Raw genomic sequence first — 22,827 nt, 5'->3', positions numbered from 1 at the left:
AGCTGACTTATACCTTTAACCATTCTAATGAGAGAAATTATTAAATAATTTATGGTATAACCACAATTTTTTAGTGATTACTTCGAAGGGTTTCTAAAATTTAGAGTTATAAAATTCTAAAAATAAAACACAAACTTTTTTTTTTAACAAAAATATATTAATATTCTTATATTTATTAGTTTTGAATTCTTTCACACATTTATAAACGAGCTTTTTTAATGTCATATTTACATACCTAAAGAATGGAATTTATAAAATCTTATCTGTTTTAGTAAAAGTTTAAGAATTCAAAAATTTTTAAGATTTTTTTAGGACAGAAAATTTTTAAGAATCCAAAAATTTGTACTTTTATTCAAAAGAAATTCTAAAATTTGTTTAATGAAATTTAAAGGAATTCTGAAGAAGTTCTGCACTATAGAATTTATTGTTTATTTATAAGCCTTTATGTTGATATTTTTTGTATTATATGTGATCCGGTATGTCATATTTGCAAAATAAAATGTTATCCTTAATATATAATAGTCCTGAGATTCTAAAGCGTAGCATCTTATTCTCAAAAGAGTTTATTGTTGTACCGTTTTATGTATATTTGTCAAATGATCAAATTGCAGTTAAAACATTCAAAAATTTGTTAATGAAACTTGGATCATTATTTTGTTTCTTACATATTAGCTACAAAACCGAAACGTTTGAAAAAAAAACCGAGCATTAATGGAAAATGATTAGGGTTATAAGCAAAATTACTTTTTAAAAATTTTATTTTGCTGAATATGCCAAAGATTCTTCGAAACAAAATAAAGTTTTATTACTTTTACTTAATAAATATGACAATAAGTAAGTTCACAAAGTTTCTACATCATTTCTATAAATCAAATAATTTTCATCTTCTTTTAATCAAAGAATTTCACAAAAAAAAAACATTTTTTTTCAAAAAGAATTTTTCTACTAAATAAATATTATTAAAAAAAAAATTAAAAATAAAAAAATCAATTAAAATAATTAAAAAAATAAAAAAAAATTAATTAAATTTATAAAATAAAACAACAACAAAAATTCAATATTTACAAATTACATAAATAAACTGAAATAATTGAATACAAAAATTCACAATATTAAATAATAAATTAATTCTACATAAATAACTTGATATTCAAAAATCAAAAATAAAATATAAAAGAATCAAAAGTAAAAACGTAAAAAAATCATAAATTCATTTAAAAAATTTATACTAAATTTTACTACTAACTCTTAAAATACAAGAAAAATTATTTTCGGACTAAAATTTATCATAATTAAAACTAAATTTTGAAAATTTTTTAATAACACTGGCTCAAACTGGCTTATGTCCCGCTCAAAAAACGAGCTGAAATAATGCTGTTTTATACAAACTATGCTGGCAAATTCATAATGCATACGTACGTGACATGCACATAATCAAGTAACATACAAATTTATAACTGGCCTGCAATATTAGTTTCAAATCAAAAAAAAAAAAATTTGTTTGTCTTAGATTTTCTTAGCACCAAGAAAATGGCACAAAATCACATTCATATACATATGTACGATAATATAAATATATTTTTCTTTTCTTTAAATTATTTATAATTTTATATTAATTATTAAATGTAATTATAATTAGTTTAATTATTAATAATTAATATTATTAATGATGACTCTGAAATACTGACAAATGAATATACTGGAATTCAATTCCTTTTAATTGTTTATCAATAACTAATGTCTTTGAACTTCTTCAATTTTTGTTATTTTCTGTACGATTCTTCCTATATCAATTTAAAATCTTACTAGCCGGATGTTGATTGAGATCGAACCAATGTGAGATCTAATGGTGCTGGTTTATTTCCAATTTCTATAGTTCTTAATATTGGTGATGCTGATTTACAATTTGGGCTCTTAACCGATAAATCAATTGGTTCATCTTGTCCATCACTACCAGAACATATACTTTTAATATTATCGGTATCGGTGTTAATTGGAGCAAAGAAATTTGTAAACGGATTTAGTACATTTCCAATAAATGAATTTGAATTTGTGATTGTATTGTAATTTTTTGAAAATAACGAAAAATTTTTTAATGGTTCTGATGAGCTTCGTACAAGTGTATTTATGTTAAATGAATTTAATAGAGAATTCTTTTTCTTACTACTATGATCGTCACTATCACGGGGAAAGTCTTCAATTTCATTACCAATACAATTTCTAATAACAATATCAGCACTATGACAATTAATATTACCAACACCGTCATCTTCGCCACTTACAATATTCGGCGTAACATCTCCATTATTATCATCAATTGTATCATTTGAATGAATTATTTGTAAATCTTTATTACTGTTACTATAATTTTCATCTGGATCGGCAGATGATGCACCTGAATCACTAGGTGATCGACTTCTATTTACTGGCTCAGATTTTGATTGAGGATATCGTGGTGTATTAGTATTGTTATTATTATTATTATTGCTGTTATTCAATTTATTATTATTTCCATTTAATATATGATATTGAGAATGATGTTGATGATTTGACGGTAAAAATGAATTCATTAAAATACTTGAATTTTGTAATGCCACTGATTTAATTGATGGATTTGTTTTATCTTGATATGTTTGTTTTGCAAGCAGATGCTGATGTGCTAAACTAAATTGTTCTAAATTTGATGATGTAATTTGTTGAGGTGAGGATGATTTATTATCATTTTTTGTACTATTATTATTTGTTGAATCATTATTATTATTATTATTATTAACGAAATTTTGTTGATGCTGTTGTTGCTGTTGATGATGTGATTGTTGTTCTTGAAGAAGACAATGAATTTTAAACCAATTTGATCGACGACCATATCTTGAACCGCTTTTAGACATTCCAACCAATAAACATTTCCTTAATCGACATGCTTTACACGCTGTTCTATTTTTTTTATTAATAATGCAATCACCATTATTCTTACAACCCGATATCGCAGATATGTTGTTATATGTGCGGCCAAAAAAGGACTGTAAGTAAAAAATATATATATACATGTATTTAATTTTGGAAAAAATTTTTGTGCAGTATAAAAAAATTTAAATTAGTCTTTAGAAAAAGGAGTTTTAATTTGAAAGCAATAAGAAAATGATTGAAGAATTTTCATTTAAATTTCTTCTCAAACTTTTAATGAAAAATGAAAACTCTTCCTTGAAGTAAATGCAAATTTAAGAAACAAATCCAAAAACATTTGTATTCAAAAACCGTATTGAAACCATTATGCTTTTAGCTTGTGCTGGATACAATAAAAAAATATTGGTCAAACATATTTTTTATGTTCAAGTTATTAGTAGCATAAGAATACCAGTTCGCTCCACAGCTTTTGAGCCTATATAGATCAAACTGTACACTTTCACATATTTGTTTTGAAATCGTCCCCGACTTTCCAAAAACATATTCTGAAAGACCCTTTAACATTTTGAATATGAGTGCGAATAACTCTACAAATTTTGAGACACCTGTTTTTCAAAATGGTTCTTACGAGATTTCAGATCGAAAAAATTGTCATGAAAAGGAGTTTTAAAATTTAACATTTACAAAAATTTGATATAATTTTCTGTCATATTATTGAAAAGCTCCCTGAAAATTTACAACTTTTGTTCAGTATTATGTTTAAAAAATTTAAAATTAGTTTGGCAAACCCAAATTTCGAAAAATGTAATGAACTTTTCGAAGTCCCATATTTTGAGAAAACTATTTCAATAAAAAGAAGTGGAAATTAGAAATAGGTGGGAATTTTAGCTCTGACAAAAACAAAAACTAATTACTTATTTATTTGTTTTAATTAAATGACGTTCTATTATATTTCAGAGTTTCTAAAAACTCACCAAGAAAATCTTTTTATTTTAGAATTGGTATTTCTTCGGTAATGGTTTAATTTTGTTTCACAACAGTGTTATATATGTATGTATAGCTTAACAATATACAAAATTTTTATCGTTTTCAAGGCCGACTGAAAATTACTGTTTTTTGTTTTGTCTGAAGTGCTTTGTTAAAAACAGACAGAAAATACAATAAAATAATGCGTAACATTTCACAAATTTGTTTCTTGAATTTCCTATTAATAATCTATCATAATTGCAATTTCAAAAAGTGTGGCATTAGAAAAAAATTGTCTAGAGTTTACATATAATTTTTTTCTATCTGGCACCTATGCTTTATGATTTTCAATTTATTAAAATTATTATTATAATTTTTTTCTCTTTTTCAGCTAATCTTTTCCAATTATATAATCACAACTAGTATCTAAAAAAAATTGTTTAACCTTCCTGTTTAATAATTTAAAAAACACATTTTTTCCACAGTTCTCACGCTATTTCTACAACAAAGAAACAAACATACATACAAACATGATGGAAAATTTTTTCTAACAAGTTATAAAGGTCGCGTTCCTCAGTCATTTCCTTTTTTTTCCAATAAGTTTTTTTTTCATTAAGTTGATTTGTAAAAGTGTAATAACTACTTTATTGATACCTACATGTGTACAATTATCTTGGTTCGAATACCAAAAAAATTTTTCTATATTAATTTTGTGCTTTTACTTTTTTTGTTTTGGATTTTTATCGGGTATCCGCCAATATTGAGGAATTTAGTTTTAAATATTTGGATTGAATTTAATTGATCAAAACAAATCATAATACGCTATGATTTTTAGGGATTATATTTGGGCCAATTTAAATTAATCGATATGTTAAAATGTCTACATTTGGTTTTCTTAAGAAAAAAGAAAAATCACGTTAAAATCAGTTCAAATTTGTGTTTTATTTTAATTCATAATTTACCAGCTACGATATAACATCCAGTTATATGCACCAGTTGTGCATTCAGTTATTATATAAAAATGACACTGTTGCAAATATTTTGACCGTCTTATTTGAATATTTGAAAAAACATTACAGGGTCTTCAAAAACTTTACATATTTTTTTCAAACAATAACAATCGATCACATGTTGCAGGTTGGAGATTTTTGTAAAAAAAGGCATGAGCTAGGAAGCAGCTGCACCTTTATTTGCCGCAGGTATCTGAGAATTACTATAGCCCTCTGCATAACCCACAATACCACCTTTATTACGACAAATATAAAAACTTATAAGAATTATAACCACGTATATATGCAATGTTAAGGCTGAAGAAATAATGTAAAAGTCTAGTGTATAGACCGAATCAATTTTATTTGTATTTTATACGTTATAAAAAAAATGTGTACAATAAATTTCAACACACACAAACATTGTGATATTGAAGTAATCAATCAATTTACTCCATTTGTTGTTTTAAGTGTTTGCCATAGCAAAATATTTCAAAAATTTTTATAAATTTGAAATGTTTTGCTTTTCTTTTTAAAACAATTAAAAAAATATGGTTTAGGTCAATCGACAGTCAGCCTTTTACAGGTTGTCACCACTTGTTCCAAAAATTCAAAAAGCAGTGTGAGCGTCTTTATACATAAGTTGATATTCAAAAATTATATAAAGTTAACCATGAGAAACCCTTTTACGAGAAGAAGAAACGGTACATAATGGAATTTGAATATATCTATATCTTTGAATTCATTACAACTCTCAGTAACCGTAATATGTAAAAAACCCTGTATATCTTTCATGCATACAAAAAATAAGTTTATGTTTGATAATTTCCAAACTAAGCATACTTTTAGTTTTCTCATAGCATCGTCAACATTATGTAGATCAAATTAATTATTTTGATAAGCTTTATTGAAAATCGTAAGTGTATTAACCATTTCCTTTAACATTAACATTTCAAAGGGGCGAAATGAAGTGGAAAAAAGCACAAAAATGCTTTTTTTTAACATTAATATTTCAATCAAAATGAGTTTTGGAAGATTTCGGATTGATTGAAATCAATAATTTTGTATTTTAATTTTATCTAGATATTTTATCAATGTTATATTTTAAGCTACTTTAAATTGGTTTTTAGGCGCGTAGTTGTTCAATTAATTTCTATGAGCCTTTGTTTTTGTTTCATGCGTATAAAAGCCTTTCACTCTCTTTATTTAGGAACTGAAGGTAATCAGATCCCATTTTTTTTTGACACTATGTAAACTTAATAAGGTTTTCAATACATTTTCAAAAATATATGACCTTTATATTGCTATATAAATATGAAGAGGGAAAAAATTGAAATTCACATGATTTTAATACATGAGTATGATGAGAAAGTGATACATTTTCAAAACTTTTCAATTAAGTTTGTTTTTTTTTTGTTTTGTGTTGGGAATTGGGATGTTTTCTAACATGAGGGCTTATGTAATTTTATTTCTTTTTATACTTAGGTTTGTTTTTTTTAAATACCGGACGTCATAGCTAAGTTGAAGACCATTATATAAAAAATTATAATCATTATAACTTTTTATTGATCTGATTATCTTGATTTCTTACACATATGTATTTTACAAACTGTAATTTACACTTGTATATGCGTTTATTCAAATGTGTAATAATAGTAAGAAAATATTTGATTATAATTGATTGAAATTTTTTTTTGATATTTTTGTTTATTAGACCTGAAAAGGTGAAAATGGTTGTTTTTTTTTAATTTTCAGCTCTATTTTCCGTGTATAGTTTTGTTTATGCTTTATTAATAAGCACATATGAACAACGAATTGGATATTTATGTTGGTTAAGCTTATTGTTAATGAGATTTTAAATTGATTCACTTTATTTCCCACGTCCTAAAAAAAAGTGTCTAAGGCTTTTTTATAAAATTTTTTATATTGATAATTTAAACTGCTTACAATATATTTTTATTTAAAAGAACTTGTAATTACTAAAATTAATTAAATAATATGAGTTTTTCCAATAAAAATCTAGATTATCAATTTTATTACACGCAATAACAATTTATTTAAATAAAAAACTATGGTAGCATTGGCATAACTCATAAAGTATTTTGACCAACTTAATAGAAATTTCATTCCCAGAATTTCAAAACCTTTGTACGTATATATACTGTGTATGGTAATTTCATTAGCCAATTAGTCTGTTATCACCGAAAGAGCATTTTAGAGTAAAAGAAAATAAATAAAATTGTAAATATTGAACTAAAGTTTCTTATCAAAAATAATAAAATAAAATCACAACGAGCCAAAACGTTTCATTCATGGTATTGCCTCGATCAGTTCTTAACTAAAAAGACATTTCACCAAAAATTTCTATTTTTTCAAAAATTTTTCAAATATTTAAATTAGCTTTTAATGTTATTTGGATGATACCCGAATAAGTTCAGTCGTTCCATTAAAACTTTCAGATATTTAATATCCTTATTAGGTTTTTTAAATATTGGTTAAAATAACCTATTTTAATCCTACACAACTCGGTCCAGAAAAGAAACAGTTTATGAAAGTTTGATGGTGTTTGCTTTAATTTTTGTTGAGTTATCGTGCGAGCAAACGGACATATTAAAGTCAACGCAACATTTTATAGCAAGCATATACGCAAGGTGATTCAGAAAGGTAGACAACAACATATACCATTATTTAGAGGATTGAAAATTGGTAAACCCTTTGTTCCGAACAGGGTGCCAAATCTCAAGGGTTTCCGAGTTCGAGGGATTTTAACGAATTCTCACGAAATTTCTTCTTATACAAGGTTTTTTTAACTTTATTCCGTTCTGAAAAAGTTAGGAACTTCAAATAAATAGTTTCCGAATTGCTTAAGCATGGCTTAAAATAAACATTGCTGCTTGATTTTGTATTTTATGTGTCTTCGGAATACCAAACATTTAAACTTTAGAGAAAATCAAAACAAACATTTCACTTGTTTAATTTTTTGAGTTTTTCTAACCAGATAATTCAGTAAGAAATTTTTTGAACCCTTGAAATTTTTTATTATAGAATTTTTTCCAGCTGCTTAAGCTTTAATGTTAGTCCTCAAACATTAAAAAATTTTTTATGGCACAGAAATTTTTTTTTAATTTTAAGCGTTGTAATTACTAACTATCATTAATGTTCGATGATAAGAGCCACTAGAAAGAACAGTTGACATTAATAACAAAATTGAAACGAAATTTTATAAAACTTTTAATTTGAAAAACAAAAATTGATTTTAAAAAATTTTAAATTTTTGAAAAGAAAAACTAGAATTTTGTATTAGGAAAAACAAAAAAAATCTAGTAATCAAAAAATTTTTTCGAAACTTTTCTTGGTAAAGAAAATTGATTGGTTTTTTATTTTTGCCAATTTTTATAAGAAATGGTACCTATATGGTTTGAAATTTTTAAATGCATTTTTCTCATATTGTGTGCATTTTAAAAATTTGAAAAAAATATTTTCGAAGTCTTGACAACATTTGGTATCTGAAGTTATTAAAATTATCCAGCTGGAGCGAATTTTTAAAAGCATGCCATATAAATTTTGACATTTATTTTAATTGGGAAAAAAAATTTTTAATAGAAAAATTTAATTTTTTTTAACAAAATGGAGTTTAGAAATTATATGGTAATAATATTATGAATCTAATAAATGGGATTAATAAATTGGGATAACTAAAGAAGTGTTCCAGTAAAGCACTTAATTTGAAATATGCGATTGAATAGAAATAGATTTGAAAGAAGAAAAACATATATTTTTCCCGAATTAGGTGACTTTCCTAGGAGAATTTGGTATTTGTCTTGAGAAATTTGTACATTTTTTGGGTAAGGAATTCTTATTTTTCCTAATTTTTTGATAAAGCAATATTAAATTGAATTTAATTTTAGTTTTATTAACATCTGGTGTGATTTTAATTGAATTTGTTGACCACAATATTTGCGGTTTTTGTACTATATCTTGTGTACCATAAACAATTTTTTAATGTTTAAGGACTTAATTTAAAGTTTAAGCAGTTGGGAAAAATTCTATTATTATATTTCAAGGTTTCGAAAAATATCTTACGAAATTAGCCAGCTAGAAAAAACTGAAAAAATAAACAAGGAAAAAAATTTTATTTTCTCTAAAGTTCGAATACTTGGTATTCCGAAGGTACATAAAATACAGAATCAATCAGTATGTATATTTTAAACCCTTACTATAGGCATTTCAGCAACTATTTGTCTGAAGTTCCATCTTTTTCAGAACGGAAGTTATAATCAAAAAAACTTAAAAAAAATGTAAAAATTTCGTGAAAATTCGTTAAAATCACTGGAACTGGGAAATCCTTGAGATTTGGCGCCCAGTTCGGAACAAAAGTTTTATCCATTTTCAATCCTCTAACCAATGGAATATGTTGTATACCTTTCTGAATCATTTTGTATATGTATGTATATACATGTTCATACTGCAAACAACTGCGTCAACTAATTACAGAAATCGTACCAAAAATTAATATACCCTTCACTAAGGTGTAGATTATAAATATTATTTATTATTGGCTAAAGTATCTTAAAAACTTAAAAATAGTATTGAAATTCTCATTTTTTGTAATTTTAAAATCTTGAATCTTCATTAAGTTAAAAGTTTTGAAATGTTGACATTTACCAATCAATTTCTCTTATTAACCTTAAAAAACTTGTTTAACACTTTTACCTGACATTTTTTTGATTAAATAAATTGTGACACATTCAGTGTTAAATGAACACTTCTTGTTTTTAGCTTTTAAAATTCAGACTTCAATCCGAGATCATTTAAGTGTAATAATTTTTGCTTCTTAATTTTATTATGAATTTTCCAAACATTGAATTCAGGATTTGAACTCGAAAAAGAAATGCAGAAAAAAATGGTTATTATCTTTAATCAAAATTCATTATTTTTACAATTCTTTTGGAATTTATAATTCACGATATGTAACGAAATCTGCAATCAAAATATATTTGTCCATATACACCTAATTATATGGTTAAGCTTCAATGTGTCAAAAGCACCTGTTTATAAACATTTTTCATTTTGCATATTATATTGTAATGAAATCCAAAACCATCAGTTCTGCTCATTAGGTTTATCTGATAACACTTTTTGTGTACATTCTTGTATTTTATAAATAAAATTTTGTTTATTAATGGTTTGGTATTAAATTCCTTCTCCGTCTTGGTCTTCTTTTGAATATGGGTTTGAAATGTTTCGTTTTGAACTTTATTTCAATCTCATATCATGAAAAATTTAAAAATGTGGAACATATATCCTAAATTGAAATATTTTCTTGAATTGCAGTTTGTGTACCTGCCTTAAAATTAAAATATATTTGGAAAATCAGTTCAGGTGAATGGCTTTATTCCCAAATTTTAAATGTCATATAATTAATCATAAAAATGAATTCAGAAGATCAAACAACAGGATAATTTCAAATTAAATCAATAAATTGTTCTGCTATTTTTTTACTTTTCTCTTATAAATATGAAAAATTCCTGTAGGGTCAATATTTCATTATTATATGTATACATTAATTTTTTTAGGCGAATAATCGAGAATTTATGACAAAGACGATGTAACACAAAAGTAATTAAAGCAAGTTACTTTTTAAATAAAAAATAATGCTTTTTTCTAAAAAACACTCATGACCATAAAGAGAAAATTTTTTAGCACTAGCTTTTTAGAAGAACGATAAAAAATTCTAATTTGGATGTAGTTTTTCACAAATTAAATTTCGATAATTTCGATAGGAATCCCTTTGCCAAACTATACAATCTATGTTAACAATAAGCTTCTGTATTTGATTTTGTTATTGTTATGAATGTGTGTAGGTTTATTTTCTTTTGAACTTTTTATACCCTGCACCTTTGTGAAGGATATATTCACTTTGGTTTGCATCTACTTGAAGTAGTCGTCTGTGGTATGGACATATATACAGGGTGATTCAGAAAGGTATACAACAACACATACCATTGGTTAGAGGGTCGAAAAAGGGTAAAACTTTTGTTCCGGAGTAGGTACGAAATCTCAAGGGTTTTCGAGATACAGGGATTTTAACGAATTTTCACGAAAATCTAGTTATCTAAGCTTTTTTGATTATAACTTCCGTTCCAAAAAAGATAGGGGCTTCAAACAAACAGTTTCTGAAAGGTCCATTAAAGGGCTTAAAAAAAGCGCCTTACTTGATTATGTATTTTGTGCACTTTCGGAATACCAATCATTTGAACTTTAGGAAAAATCAAAATTTTCTCTTTTTTAATTTTTTAAGTGTTTTCTAACCAGGTAATTTCGTTCGAAATTTTTTGAAACTTTAAAACTTTTTTTACAGAACTGAATCAAAGAGTTTATTTTAAATATTTTAAAAACTAATAAAGGTATATATATAAAATTTTGTATACATTTGTCCAATTATATTCTACACATACTCTAAAAGTTTTTTTAGGATGGCTGCACCGGTTCGGGTGGCTGCCGCACAACTCTAAAAGCAAATTTTTGATATTCTGAAAATAACAAAAGCCAGATTTTCATGAAACTTGGAAGTCGTGTGTCCAATTATAGGTCCGATATATTTCTGCAGGTTTACTGGAATTGCTTGACAGGTTCAGTAGCTTCCATATAACCCCAACAGCTAATTTTAAATATTTGGAAAAATATTAAAGTTAGATTCGTGAAACTTGGCAGTCGTGTCCAATTTTGGTCAGTTATATTTCTAAAGTAAAAAAATTTATAAAGCTATTTTTCAAAAAATAGGCATGTACGTCATGCTTGACCATATAGTGTCAAAGTATATCAAATAAAAACCATTTTAAATATTTTTAGAAAAAACAGCTAGTTTGTTAAATAATTATAGTTTAGAATAAAACCAATTCCATTTCCATACTTTATCGCAAATGAAGTTCGTAATGTTTAAAAGACTATGTTATCTTAAAAAAAATTGTTACGCAATAATTTTAGTGGTCAAATTAATCCACTTGTGAACTAAATTTGAATTGTTAAAACATTTTAAATATAGTGATTCTAACTTGCTTTAGAATATTACAAAGTGTGTCATGCTCTTATAAATTTCAATTAATCAAATTAAGGTTTTTTGTGGCATATTGAAATTTAATTACTTCGTTTACTTCGTCGCGTCAATAGAAAAGTTATAATTTTGCACAAAATTATTATAAAATTAAACTTACTTTACATCCTTCACAGGTAAAAGCTCCGAAGTGAAAACCTGCGGCTGGTTCCCCGCAAACCTTACACATCTGATTCATCTACAAACATAAAATAAAAAGGTTTTTTAAATTTAATGAATTTTATTTAAAAAAGGTATCACAAAGTTTTTAAAAATTTTTCCAAACACAATTTAATCAACAAAAGGCATTTTGTCAAAAACAAAATATCAACAAAATCAAAAATCAAACAAGCGAATAAGAAACTTTTTACTTAACTTTTACTTTTAAAAACTGGAAGTACATACATACACACATACATCAGATCTAAAGGCCACCGATAAACTCAAACATGAATCTTCTCGTAACTCAAAAAATAATGATTTAAATTCTCATGAGGCTAAGAGAAAAATTAATAACAAATTATTTTTTAATTGCTATCACAGATTTTTTTATATTGAATGCTCTGCGCTCATTTTTTATTCATAATTCAAACTTTACAATGTTGTGAACAGAATATTTTTATGAATAATAGGTAAACTTTTTTATACGTGAACAAAAATTTTATTAGAATCAATAATATTTTAATAAAAAAAAATATTCGTTTCAAAAAATGTGTACAGATTGTGTACGTTGTTTGATTATTTATTTAAAATATAAACTGAATATAACCTAAATAATTCAATGAAATTTTACAAAATCATATTAGCAAAATTTGATGCTCTACAGAATTTTCTGTAGAAATAACGAATACTGTTAACTTTCCAATGACATTAACATACTCTCCTACATAATATATGTTCAAACTGTATTACATATTACATATGTAATATTTATTACAAATAACAAAATAAGAAGATATTATAAATTGGATAATTCCAAAATTTTAAAATAAATTATGATATAAGGTGTATAGGAATGTATGTATGTGTATTTTGACATATTAAATTAAAAATTTTTTATTCTCGCATTGCAAATAAGAGCTGTTAATAGAATTATATACTTAAGTACAATTAAAATACACGATTACAATTAAACTTCTTTTAAAATATTGGAAACTTAGTTGAAAGCTGACATTTTAATAAAATGATTCCTATTATATACGAAAGCGGATCTAAACTTAAATATACCAATTATACAATACAATTTTGAAAGCACATTCTAATTCCTCATTCTTGCATACCTATTATGTAGCATTTCCATAATAATTATTTTATTTTTCCTATGTAAAACAATCGATTTTAAATTTATCTAATATTTCAAATTACTTACGTGCACACATATTCATAAACAATAAACAAAAGTAAAATATTAAATAAATCTCAATTGAAGGAAAGCAACAATGCAACTACAACAGTGTGTTTTTGTTTTTATTCTTATTATTTTTTGTTTTTTTCATTTTATCTTTTGCGAAAAATAATTTTAATTCTGATTTTATCGTTCCTAACAAATTACCTGCCAAAATGACAAATAAAATTATATAAACACACCTATAATACAACAGATGCCGCTACATTCGTTTTTATTTTGAATTTTTAAAGACGGAAAATAAAACAGAAATAAATAAAACAGCAATAGTAGCAAAGCAATAACAGCAAAAGAGCAATCACATAACAGCAAATCCGAATACGAAATTACGAATTGCTTTTCCTGTTGTAGTAAATTTTACGGATATTTTTTTTTTAAGATTATTACTAGTTGCTAATGCTATGTATATACACATTTTTATAACACTGTCTGTCTATATTAAGTAAGGTTACCAATTTAGTTGTTTTTTTCGTTTTGAAGTAAAAAAAGTCAAAATAAAATAATTAAAAATTATTTTATTGCAATATAAAGAAAAAATTGTAAATTATAAAGTTATTTTGGAATTCTCAGTTTTTTACTGAGAATAAATGAATAATATAAATTTTTTAGTCCTATAATTTCCTTTGGATCACACTTTTTAGTCAAAATTCAAATAAGAGCAAAAGCTGAAATTCTTTTCATATGTTCATCGCAAATATTGTTTTATAGTCTTAATAGAAAATTAGACAATAATATTTTATGTCAAAGTATTATATGTTTTCCAAGTTGCGATGATCCTTAATTTAACTTATTGATACGTAAGCCTTATTACACACGAAAAATTTTGTCTTACTAGCTTCTTTTATTCCAATTTTAGATTTTTCTTTCTTAAATTTTCGTTACATGTAATGTAAGAAAAAATTTAGATTTAAAAAATGTCAGTTTAATGCGACAACTCCAATTTTCCGACACAAAAAGAACATTTAATGTGTGTTATATTAAACATACACATGTGAAATAGGATCTTAAACAGTTCTTTTAAAATCAAACTGAATGCAAAACTTAGGATGATGCAATTTTTATTATTTGACATCAAATTGACTTGAATTTCGCTTCTCTTTTATTTTAGTATTTTTCCTGGCGTTTTTTGCTTTTGAATTTTTGGTTTTGCTTTTCGCACCAGTTTGATTTAAGACTCCCTTGTGATTTTTCGCTTAAAATTTATAAGTTTCAATGTTTAAAAAAAAATGTCTTATATTTTGATATTATTCTTTTCCTTTTCCTTGGTTAACAAAATCCAAGACAGAAAACTAATAAAAGCTAAATCGTACTGAATTCAATTAACAACGATTTTATTAAATACTCCTGGGAGTTTCTTCGCTTTAAGGTGATCCATATTATTACAAGGACCGGGCAGCAATAGGAATGAATGAAATTTTATAACATGGAAAAGAAAAAACAAAAATCTTTATTACTAGAAAATTGATTTGATAATTTATGCAGTAAAAAGGTCAAAACAAAAGTAAAATAAATCAAAGTTTTCAATTTTTTTAATATCTTCTTATTATACATATACTTGTACATATTAGCAAACCAATAACATGTATGTAATTGAAGATCGTTTTTAAAGTGTTAGGCATGCAAACAATCAGTACAACAATAATAGATACACAATTATAGATAAAAATGGAAAATCAAATATTGGAAATACTTTTTTAAATCTCATCAAACCCTGCATGGTGCAAGCACTTTATTTGGAAAAATTAGATTGATTTAATAAAAATAAGGGTTGAGACTTTCCAATGACAATAATAATTTTACAAGAATTCCGAATCGAACCAGAAATTGTTTTTAATATTATAGAAGAAGACATTTGAATTTAACATTTTTTATGTGGTATAAAAAATGTTAAATTCAAGAATATGTATATAACAGTATTATAAGAAATTCTTGTATTGTTATATGTTAAGACTAAATATGAATCAACAAATCATATATTATTTTCAACATTATGTATATACATCAAAATCTTTAGTTATCTTTTTTAAGAAAGCTTTCTTATACTTTATAGTTCGACTTTATAATTTTCCTGAAAATTGGATGCAAAATTGAATTTTAAATTAACACTCTTCGGCAGACCTTGCACATTAATAAAATTATTAAAAGAAAATATTAAATATGTAAAAATTTCCCCTTTAGGGTAAATTTAAAAGAGTATAAATTTACCCTTTAAGAGTAACATGAACAACTACGAAAAATAAAATTATGCCTCCTATTACAGAACTATGAAAAATTTTAGAAGAAAAATGAAAAAGCCAATCAATTAGCTAGAACAATATAGTTATTTTTTTTCGCTTTCAATAAAAGAAATTTTTGAAATTTAAAAATTTGTGTATTAAAAGAAATTGTTCAAATTTAATTTTATCAGCATCTTTAAAACTAACGGTTATTCAAATTTAAAGTAGTTGTTTTGTTTCAAGCCCAAGCTTATTGTAAAACTAAACCAAATTATCGTAATTAGCATTTTTTTAATTGTTGAAATTATGGATAAAAATACTATTAGACGTTCACAAGAAACCATAGCGTAATTAGAAAATAAAATCGAGGCCTAAATACCTTAAGTATTGATATTGCTACTCGTGTAGCGTAATATGCAAAAGTTTTGGATCTTGCAAGGCTACATCGTATTTGATTGGTCAAAATATGTGAATTCTACAGAAGTAAAGATTCATGACATCTCACTGTTGCTGAAGTATCTCAAATACCGCATTGTATGTGTATATAAATCTATACCCTATAAAGAAAAAATTTTTGCATTTATGTACCTACCTACCACGAAATGAAAATATTCTCTACATTACAATAGTGCAAAAATTTTTATCGATATTTATAGATAAAATCTTTTAATTTTTTTTATCTGCATTTTTATCTAATCAAAATAATAAAAATATAAATTAAAACTTTGTCTATAAAATTGAATGTCACAGCATGAGAATAAAATTGACGGGCGACAATTAGTTAAACCTTAAGTACCACCAAAGAGACTATTATTTTGACCTCACAATAATCATTCGATATTATATACAACAAACCAAAAGATGTTCATTAAATTTACAATAAGTCAATATACAGGAAAAGTAACACGACAAAAAAAACGTACCACATTTTAATTATATTTAATATTGTTGGCGCCAAATCTAGTAATTGGTATCAAAAACTTTAAAACGAATGACAATTATTTTTAAAACCTAAATACACGATATAAACTAAGCACAGAAAAATTTCCCACTGCAAAGTGCAGAAAGTTTAAAAAAATTTCAAATCAGAAATATTTTTTTTTTCGAGCAAAAACAATAAAATCGCGTTCTCTTAATTTTTTCTTTCATTATTATATTCATTTGCCTTATGCGTTTATATATAAATATACTTGTGCTCCTGTACCCCGTTTTTACAGTTTTTACCTTAAAATATTTTCTCAAGATTTCATATAGCCAATTTTCCAGATAATCATCCAATTATCAAACTGTTTACATATAAATTTGTCAGACTACTATCACAAAAATTGAAAATCAACTCATAGCATGTAGTAGACTGTAACGTAAAAACACATGGTAGGATATTAAATATCAAAACCTATTTGACAGATATTTTAAGATCGTACCTGAAAATTATGAACTAAATATACAGTGAGTTAAATAAAATTTTAAGACAATCTGTTAACTTATTCTAGTAAAACTTCTAGACGAGCTTAATTATTTTTTCAAATATTTAAAATTAACTTTTGGAGTTGTGTGGTAGCTACCCAAACCAGTTCCAGCCATTTGATTTAAATTTTCATGATATATAAAAGACATTGTTTGACCTATGATTGCAAAATTTTATATTAATAGTTGCATAGTAGCTAACCGAATTCGTTGACCGAATCAGTCCAATTACAAGAGCAGTTGCCTTAGCAGAAAGAAGCAGCTTCTAATAGTTTGTTGTTATTTTTCATTACGGAATTATCGTGCAATCGGATAGATGGATGCATGAACCGAGAGACATTTCTAAATCAACGAAGAACTTAACTTATATGTATATACTGGAGACGACTTCTCCAAGTTGATATCCTTCACTATGGTTTTACTACAGACGTTTTTTATAAAAAAAATTATTTTCCCATTTTAACGATTTAAATACCATTTTTGTCGGAAAACTTTGATAGATTCACTGTTAATCTTTTTCTTATTTTTAAATAGAAGAACAAAATAAATGAGGCATATGTGATACAAGTGAATAATGGTAAAAATAAGAGAGAAAATACAAATTGCATCTTGTTGTTTTCCCAAAGATATTTCTCTTTTATGACAATATTATAACCAATCGTAGAATAGAAACTATTAATTGTACAAACATATTATCGTAATCAGAAAAAATAATAGTTATTTATAAGTTTAACATTATAAAAACTTAACAGAAAAGTGTAACAAGAGAAAAGAAATATTCTTATGTTACAAATAATGATTGATGACACGTAAGACACGACAGCAAAAATTGTCACTGAAATATCTAATATAAGAAAGGAAAATTATAAATAAATAATGTATGTAGTATACGTATCAAGATTTAATAATCTGCAAATCCCTTTACAACATAATGGCGACAATATATTCTCCTACAAGAACTTCTCTCAAATATTTTTACAAAATTTAACATAAATGAGATGTGGATCTGATAAGTTAATAATTCAAGATCGTTTTGCTGATCCAATAATGCTTCATAAGTAAGAAAATTAAGTAGAAGTATATTTAAGTAATAATTAATATGTTTAATTATAGTTGTCTTACATTAAATCTTAATTCAAAAATGTGCACTATATCAAGGACCATATTTCGTTAAAGGTCAATAAACCATATAGATGAGCTCTCCTACCTGTGAACAAAAAGAAAAAAATTCCGGCTTTACCTTTACATTGGTTTAAAATGCAAATGACAAAGTGAAAAATCAATGAGTTATTAAGGAAAGTCTGGCATTTTAAGTTATTAAGGAAAGCAAGTAACATATAAATAGGAACGACATGATTTACTGATCCACAATTTCGATATTTCATTTGAATTTAACTTCAAGTATAAACGAGGAAAAATATAGTTGACCGTGTCAACTCTGTGATACCCGTACGAATTTGCTATTCTATGTACAAATAAATATGTCATAGCTGACTATGGGACAGACTAAAACTTTAAGTTACCACATTAATTTATGGAAAATTTCAGTACTCTGTTTTCAATATTTGCTAAGATATGGCCAAATACAACTATTGAAGTTGTATGGCAGCTACCAGAAAGACCCAAGCAATTTCAACGAATTTTATCAAACACATTGGCCCAACTAATTTATTCGTTTGTGTGAAATTTCAATACCACAGCTTTTATAGTTTCTAAGATATAGTCAAATAAATTTAGAAGTTGTATGGCAGCTACCAGAAGGAGCCAAGCAATTTCAACGTCTTTCATCAAACACATTGGCCCTATATTTCACCAACGTGTATTCGTACGGGTATAAAAATAATATAAATAGGTAAAATACACATTGTTTCCATAGGTATACTTTTTTATAGTATAATATTAAATAATAATTTAAAAAATCTTGTCAAAACTAAATATCCTTAATTTAAATGTAAAAGGGTTGTACAAAACTGAAAATTCTATTAGTATATTCACAAAAATTTCAAAACTTACAAAACAAAATTAATTTTTTAGGGCGAACGGTTGATTGTGCTTTTAAGATATTTTAAAACGACATAATATGTATATACATACAACAAATAAGAACAGAGTAGTGTTTTCGGAACTGAAAATTTCTTAAATAAATTGTAAGTAACTGATTATTTTCATCTACTTTTTCAGAACGTTTTAGCATCTTAAAATTATTTTTTCTGGCAAAAACTGCACTTATACTTCATATAAATTTAAACTTTTCGAATTTAGAGTATTTTAGTAAAAATATCTTTTGTGACTCCTAATTCCCTTTGTCCGTTATGACTACTTAAAAACCCATTATGATTTAAAATATTTTCAGTGTTTCCTAATTGAATTGCTTAATTAACATACATAATTGCATTATTTATAAATAACTAAAATTTTTCCAAGAACAATTTATAATTTTCTAAAATAAAAAACTTTCAAAACAAATGTTATTACTGTTAAAGTTTAATATTAAAAAAAAAATGATTCAACAATAAAGAGAAATTCTCTGCGAATAACTGATGGCACTCGTGCCTTTAAAGAATGAATATTGTGTTTTATTTCTCTATTCTGTACTTTTATTCCGATATCAGAAATCCCTCTAGCAATGAAATAATTTTTTTTATTATTTTAATAATTTTATATTATCTAAAAAGAAGCTCTTCTCTTGCATTTATTGTTTTTTTTTGTCCTATGTTACCTTATACTTCGGTTAAGCTAAAAATCACTTTCAACTCTATATGGAATTAGAGAAATTAATCAAAACATGTCACGATTCTCTACTTACATATTATTACATTCTATTGTATATGGGTACATTATAGGTGTACGTACCTTATTATGTAAAGATATAGTACAACAAAATAAACATAAAACTATAGAAATAATATTTACAATTTAAAATCTAATTATAGTCGACAAGATGTCATCAAGGTAACAGAACGTTACAAAATACTCTAAGCAGAAATTAAATTTAAGTAAGAAAAAATAAAATTGCCAAGTGATATTATGGCTTGACATATTAACCACACAATTACATGCACATAGTAATGTAAATCTACGTTATATGAGCGCATTTTGTACAATGAAATATTTTATTCAATATATTCTTATACAATAACTGTAGGGCATAGACATGTGTATATTATAAATAATTTAAAAAGTAAAATTTTAAATTTTGTAATTAAACAACGAATTAGCGAAACAAATAAAACCATTTACAAACACAAATTGAAAGACGAAATAATTTTATCAATAAACTTATTATCACTAATAAAAAAAATAATTAAATTAATTGAATAATGTTAATACTAATCCTCAGTTTTAGTCAAATTTAACATAAAAGCGATTTAAATAATTTTCCTACTCTAAAATAATAATTTTTTCTGCTGCTTTGGTCTGCTGTTTGTTTTCTTCAGTGAAATTTCTCTATACTCTATAGTCGAGGATTCAGTTTCCTAAGCTTTATATTTTCACACGTACTGAAGCAGTACCTAATGAATTGTTTTTATTAAAGGATCTTCTACATGACTTTTTAGAGTCAAGCTTCAGTTTCGTAAGTCATTATGTGACCAGGCTGCGCTTGCCAATGTTTTTACTTTATACCAAATGTATAATATATATTTATAATGTATACATATCGGAACCGACAATTGCCAAAATATAAGAATGGTATTTTTGCACAAAAAACAAATTTTTTAAGTGTTTCTTTTGTACAAATAACTCAGAAGTGGCAGTTTTTAAGTTAGAGCACTGTATAAGTATATATACAATTTTATAATATTAAGCTTAACATACCTTGTATATGTATAAGGCATAGTTTATATTAACATATTAAAATTTTATATTAATATTATATCATATAGACCTGCAGGTTTTGAACTTCGTATTAAGAACGGTGTATAACCACTGCACCATTAGTCGAGACATGAAGTTTTTACATGTATATATAAAATAGTACCATTTGTATTTCTTATGAGTAATTAGCAAAAAAGCCTTTTGCAAAGCTTAATTTATAAAAAACAAATTTCGCAAATTTTTAGAGCAAACATAGCAAGACTACTTGTGTTTAACATTTTAATGTTGCTGTATCACAAATCTTTTGGGGAAGTCTTGATGAAAAAATCTCCTAAATATGCAATGCACCCAAAAATTCATGTTTAACAAGAAATCCAAAGAAAACATTCTGGAAAATCTTTAGTAGAAAAATTGCTTAATAAATTAAGAAAATAATTTTCATTATAAATAGTTACGCTTTTACTGAAGGTTCTTCTTTCAATTTTCTTCATGATGAAAATTGTCTATATATAATTTGGCATTTATTGATCGTCATTAATAAAAAAAAATTGAGGCGAAAAAATATTTTTCATTTTTTCTCTTCTTTAAAAATCTCATAACTCACCTACAATTCTATTAAATAGTTCAAAATAGATTTTTATTATTATTTTCCGCTTTTAATAAGATCACGTTTGTAAAACTAAATTACATTTTTATTTGTGTTTTTGTTTTTTTTTTAATTCAAAAGAAAATTCTAATCATCTTTAATAGTACACTTTTGTAAAGATTTTCATTTTTCTTTTTCTTTCTTAATAATCTGATCAAAACACCTACTTTTAGCATCATCTCTGTATACACATAGTATACATTGACTAATAGTTTTGTATTTATTTTGCAGTTACAGCTTCCAATAATTCACTTTACTTGGGATGACTTAAAGAATTCTAATTACTTTTTTAATAAATAAAAAAAAATTATAAGAAATTGTTATGATCTATATAAATGTTTAAATTTTATTAAATAACCGAGCTGCTGATGCTGTTGAAAATCTTTTTATGGATAACACAAAAAAAATAAGATCTTCTACTATCAACCATCAGGCACGTACAACTCAAACAAATTGCAAGACAATGTGTTTTTTACCTTAGCTTCTTTCTTTTTTTTTGTTACTTAAAAAATGGACTGTAGAAAATTATGAAATTAGATGAAATTTTATAAATTTGAAGCGTTAAATTATAATAAAATGTAAAACTATTTATGCTCTATTTCATTTTTTTAGAAATAAAAAAAATATATAGCTACATAAAATTAAAATTAATTTAATATTCAAGCTAGAAATTTAATAAATGTTCATATTCAGATCAGAAATCAAATTTTTTCTTGTAAAAGTGGTCTTAATAAAATATTTTAAAAAATATTTCGTATGTCTCTTTATAAAAATTTTCAAGATTAATTAATCAAAAGTGAAGCACTTCATCAAAAGAGATTTTTAAGGCACGAGTTAAATTTTTCTTTTCTTTTTCAATAATTTTAAAATAAAGTTAAATATTTTTTCTAAATATAGAAAACTTCCAATGATCCGACGGTGATTATTTGATTTAAAACGATAGATGAGCAAAGTATGACTTCAAACTTTCATATTTATACTGTACGAATTTTTATCAATATCATTGAAAGTTACTTAAATATTTAACAAGCTACCAAGTACCGATACGATAAGGATTTAAATTAGTTCAATTCTTTATGAAGTAAAAAAAAAAAGCGTTATAAAATCGTAAGCAGAAGTGTTTGTTAAGTCATTGTGAAAAATTTTCTTACTCATTCTAACATAAGCAGAAATTTCAAGAAAATTCCAGTGCTCTTCGATATATTTGATGAACAATTGAAAGATTTAGAATGTTTTTTCTCTAAAGTAATTTATTAAAATGCAAATTTTCAATTTTAATATGATTTTGAAAAAATTTTGGAAAGCGTTGCAATAAATTCCATGTG

General features: G+C 25.2%; 1 protein-coding gene across 1 annotated transcript in view; it reads right to left on the bottom strand.

The window, feature by feature from the left end:
- Positions 1–1,805: 1,805 nt before the first annotated feature.
- LOC129605976 (protein embryonic gonad-like) overlaps positions 1,806–22,827 on the bottom strand; it is an 87,282-nt gene continuing 66,260 nt past the window's right edge. Inside the window, exons 2-4 of the mRNA XM_055516017.1 lie at positions 12,074–12,151; positions 2,083–3,020; positions 1,806–1,965 (exon numbers count right to left, since the gene is read on the bottom strand). Coding sequence (XP_055371992.1) covers positions 1,806–1,965; positions 2,083–3,020; positions 12,074–12,151 — 1,176 coding nt within the window. The remainder of the gene's footprint in view (positions 1,966–2,082; positions 3,021–12,073; positions 12,152–22,827) is intronic.

The sequence above is a fragment of the Condylostylus longicornis genome, unplaced genomic scaffold (assembly GCF_029603195.1).
Source record: "Condylostylus longicornis isolate FDR11 unplaced genomic scaffold, ASM2960319v2 ptg000016l, whole genome shotgun sequence".
NCBI lineage: Eukaryota > Metazoa > Arthropoda > Insecta > Diptera > Dolichopodidae > Condylostylus > Condylostylus longicornis.
This window is presented reverse-complemented; position numbering and strand designations above follow the sequence as displayed.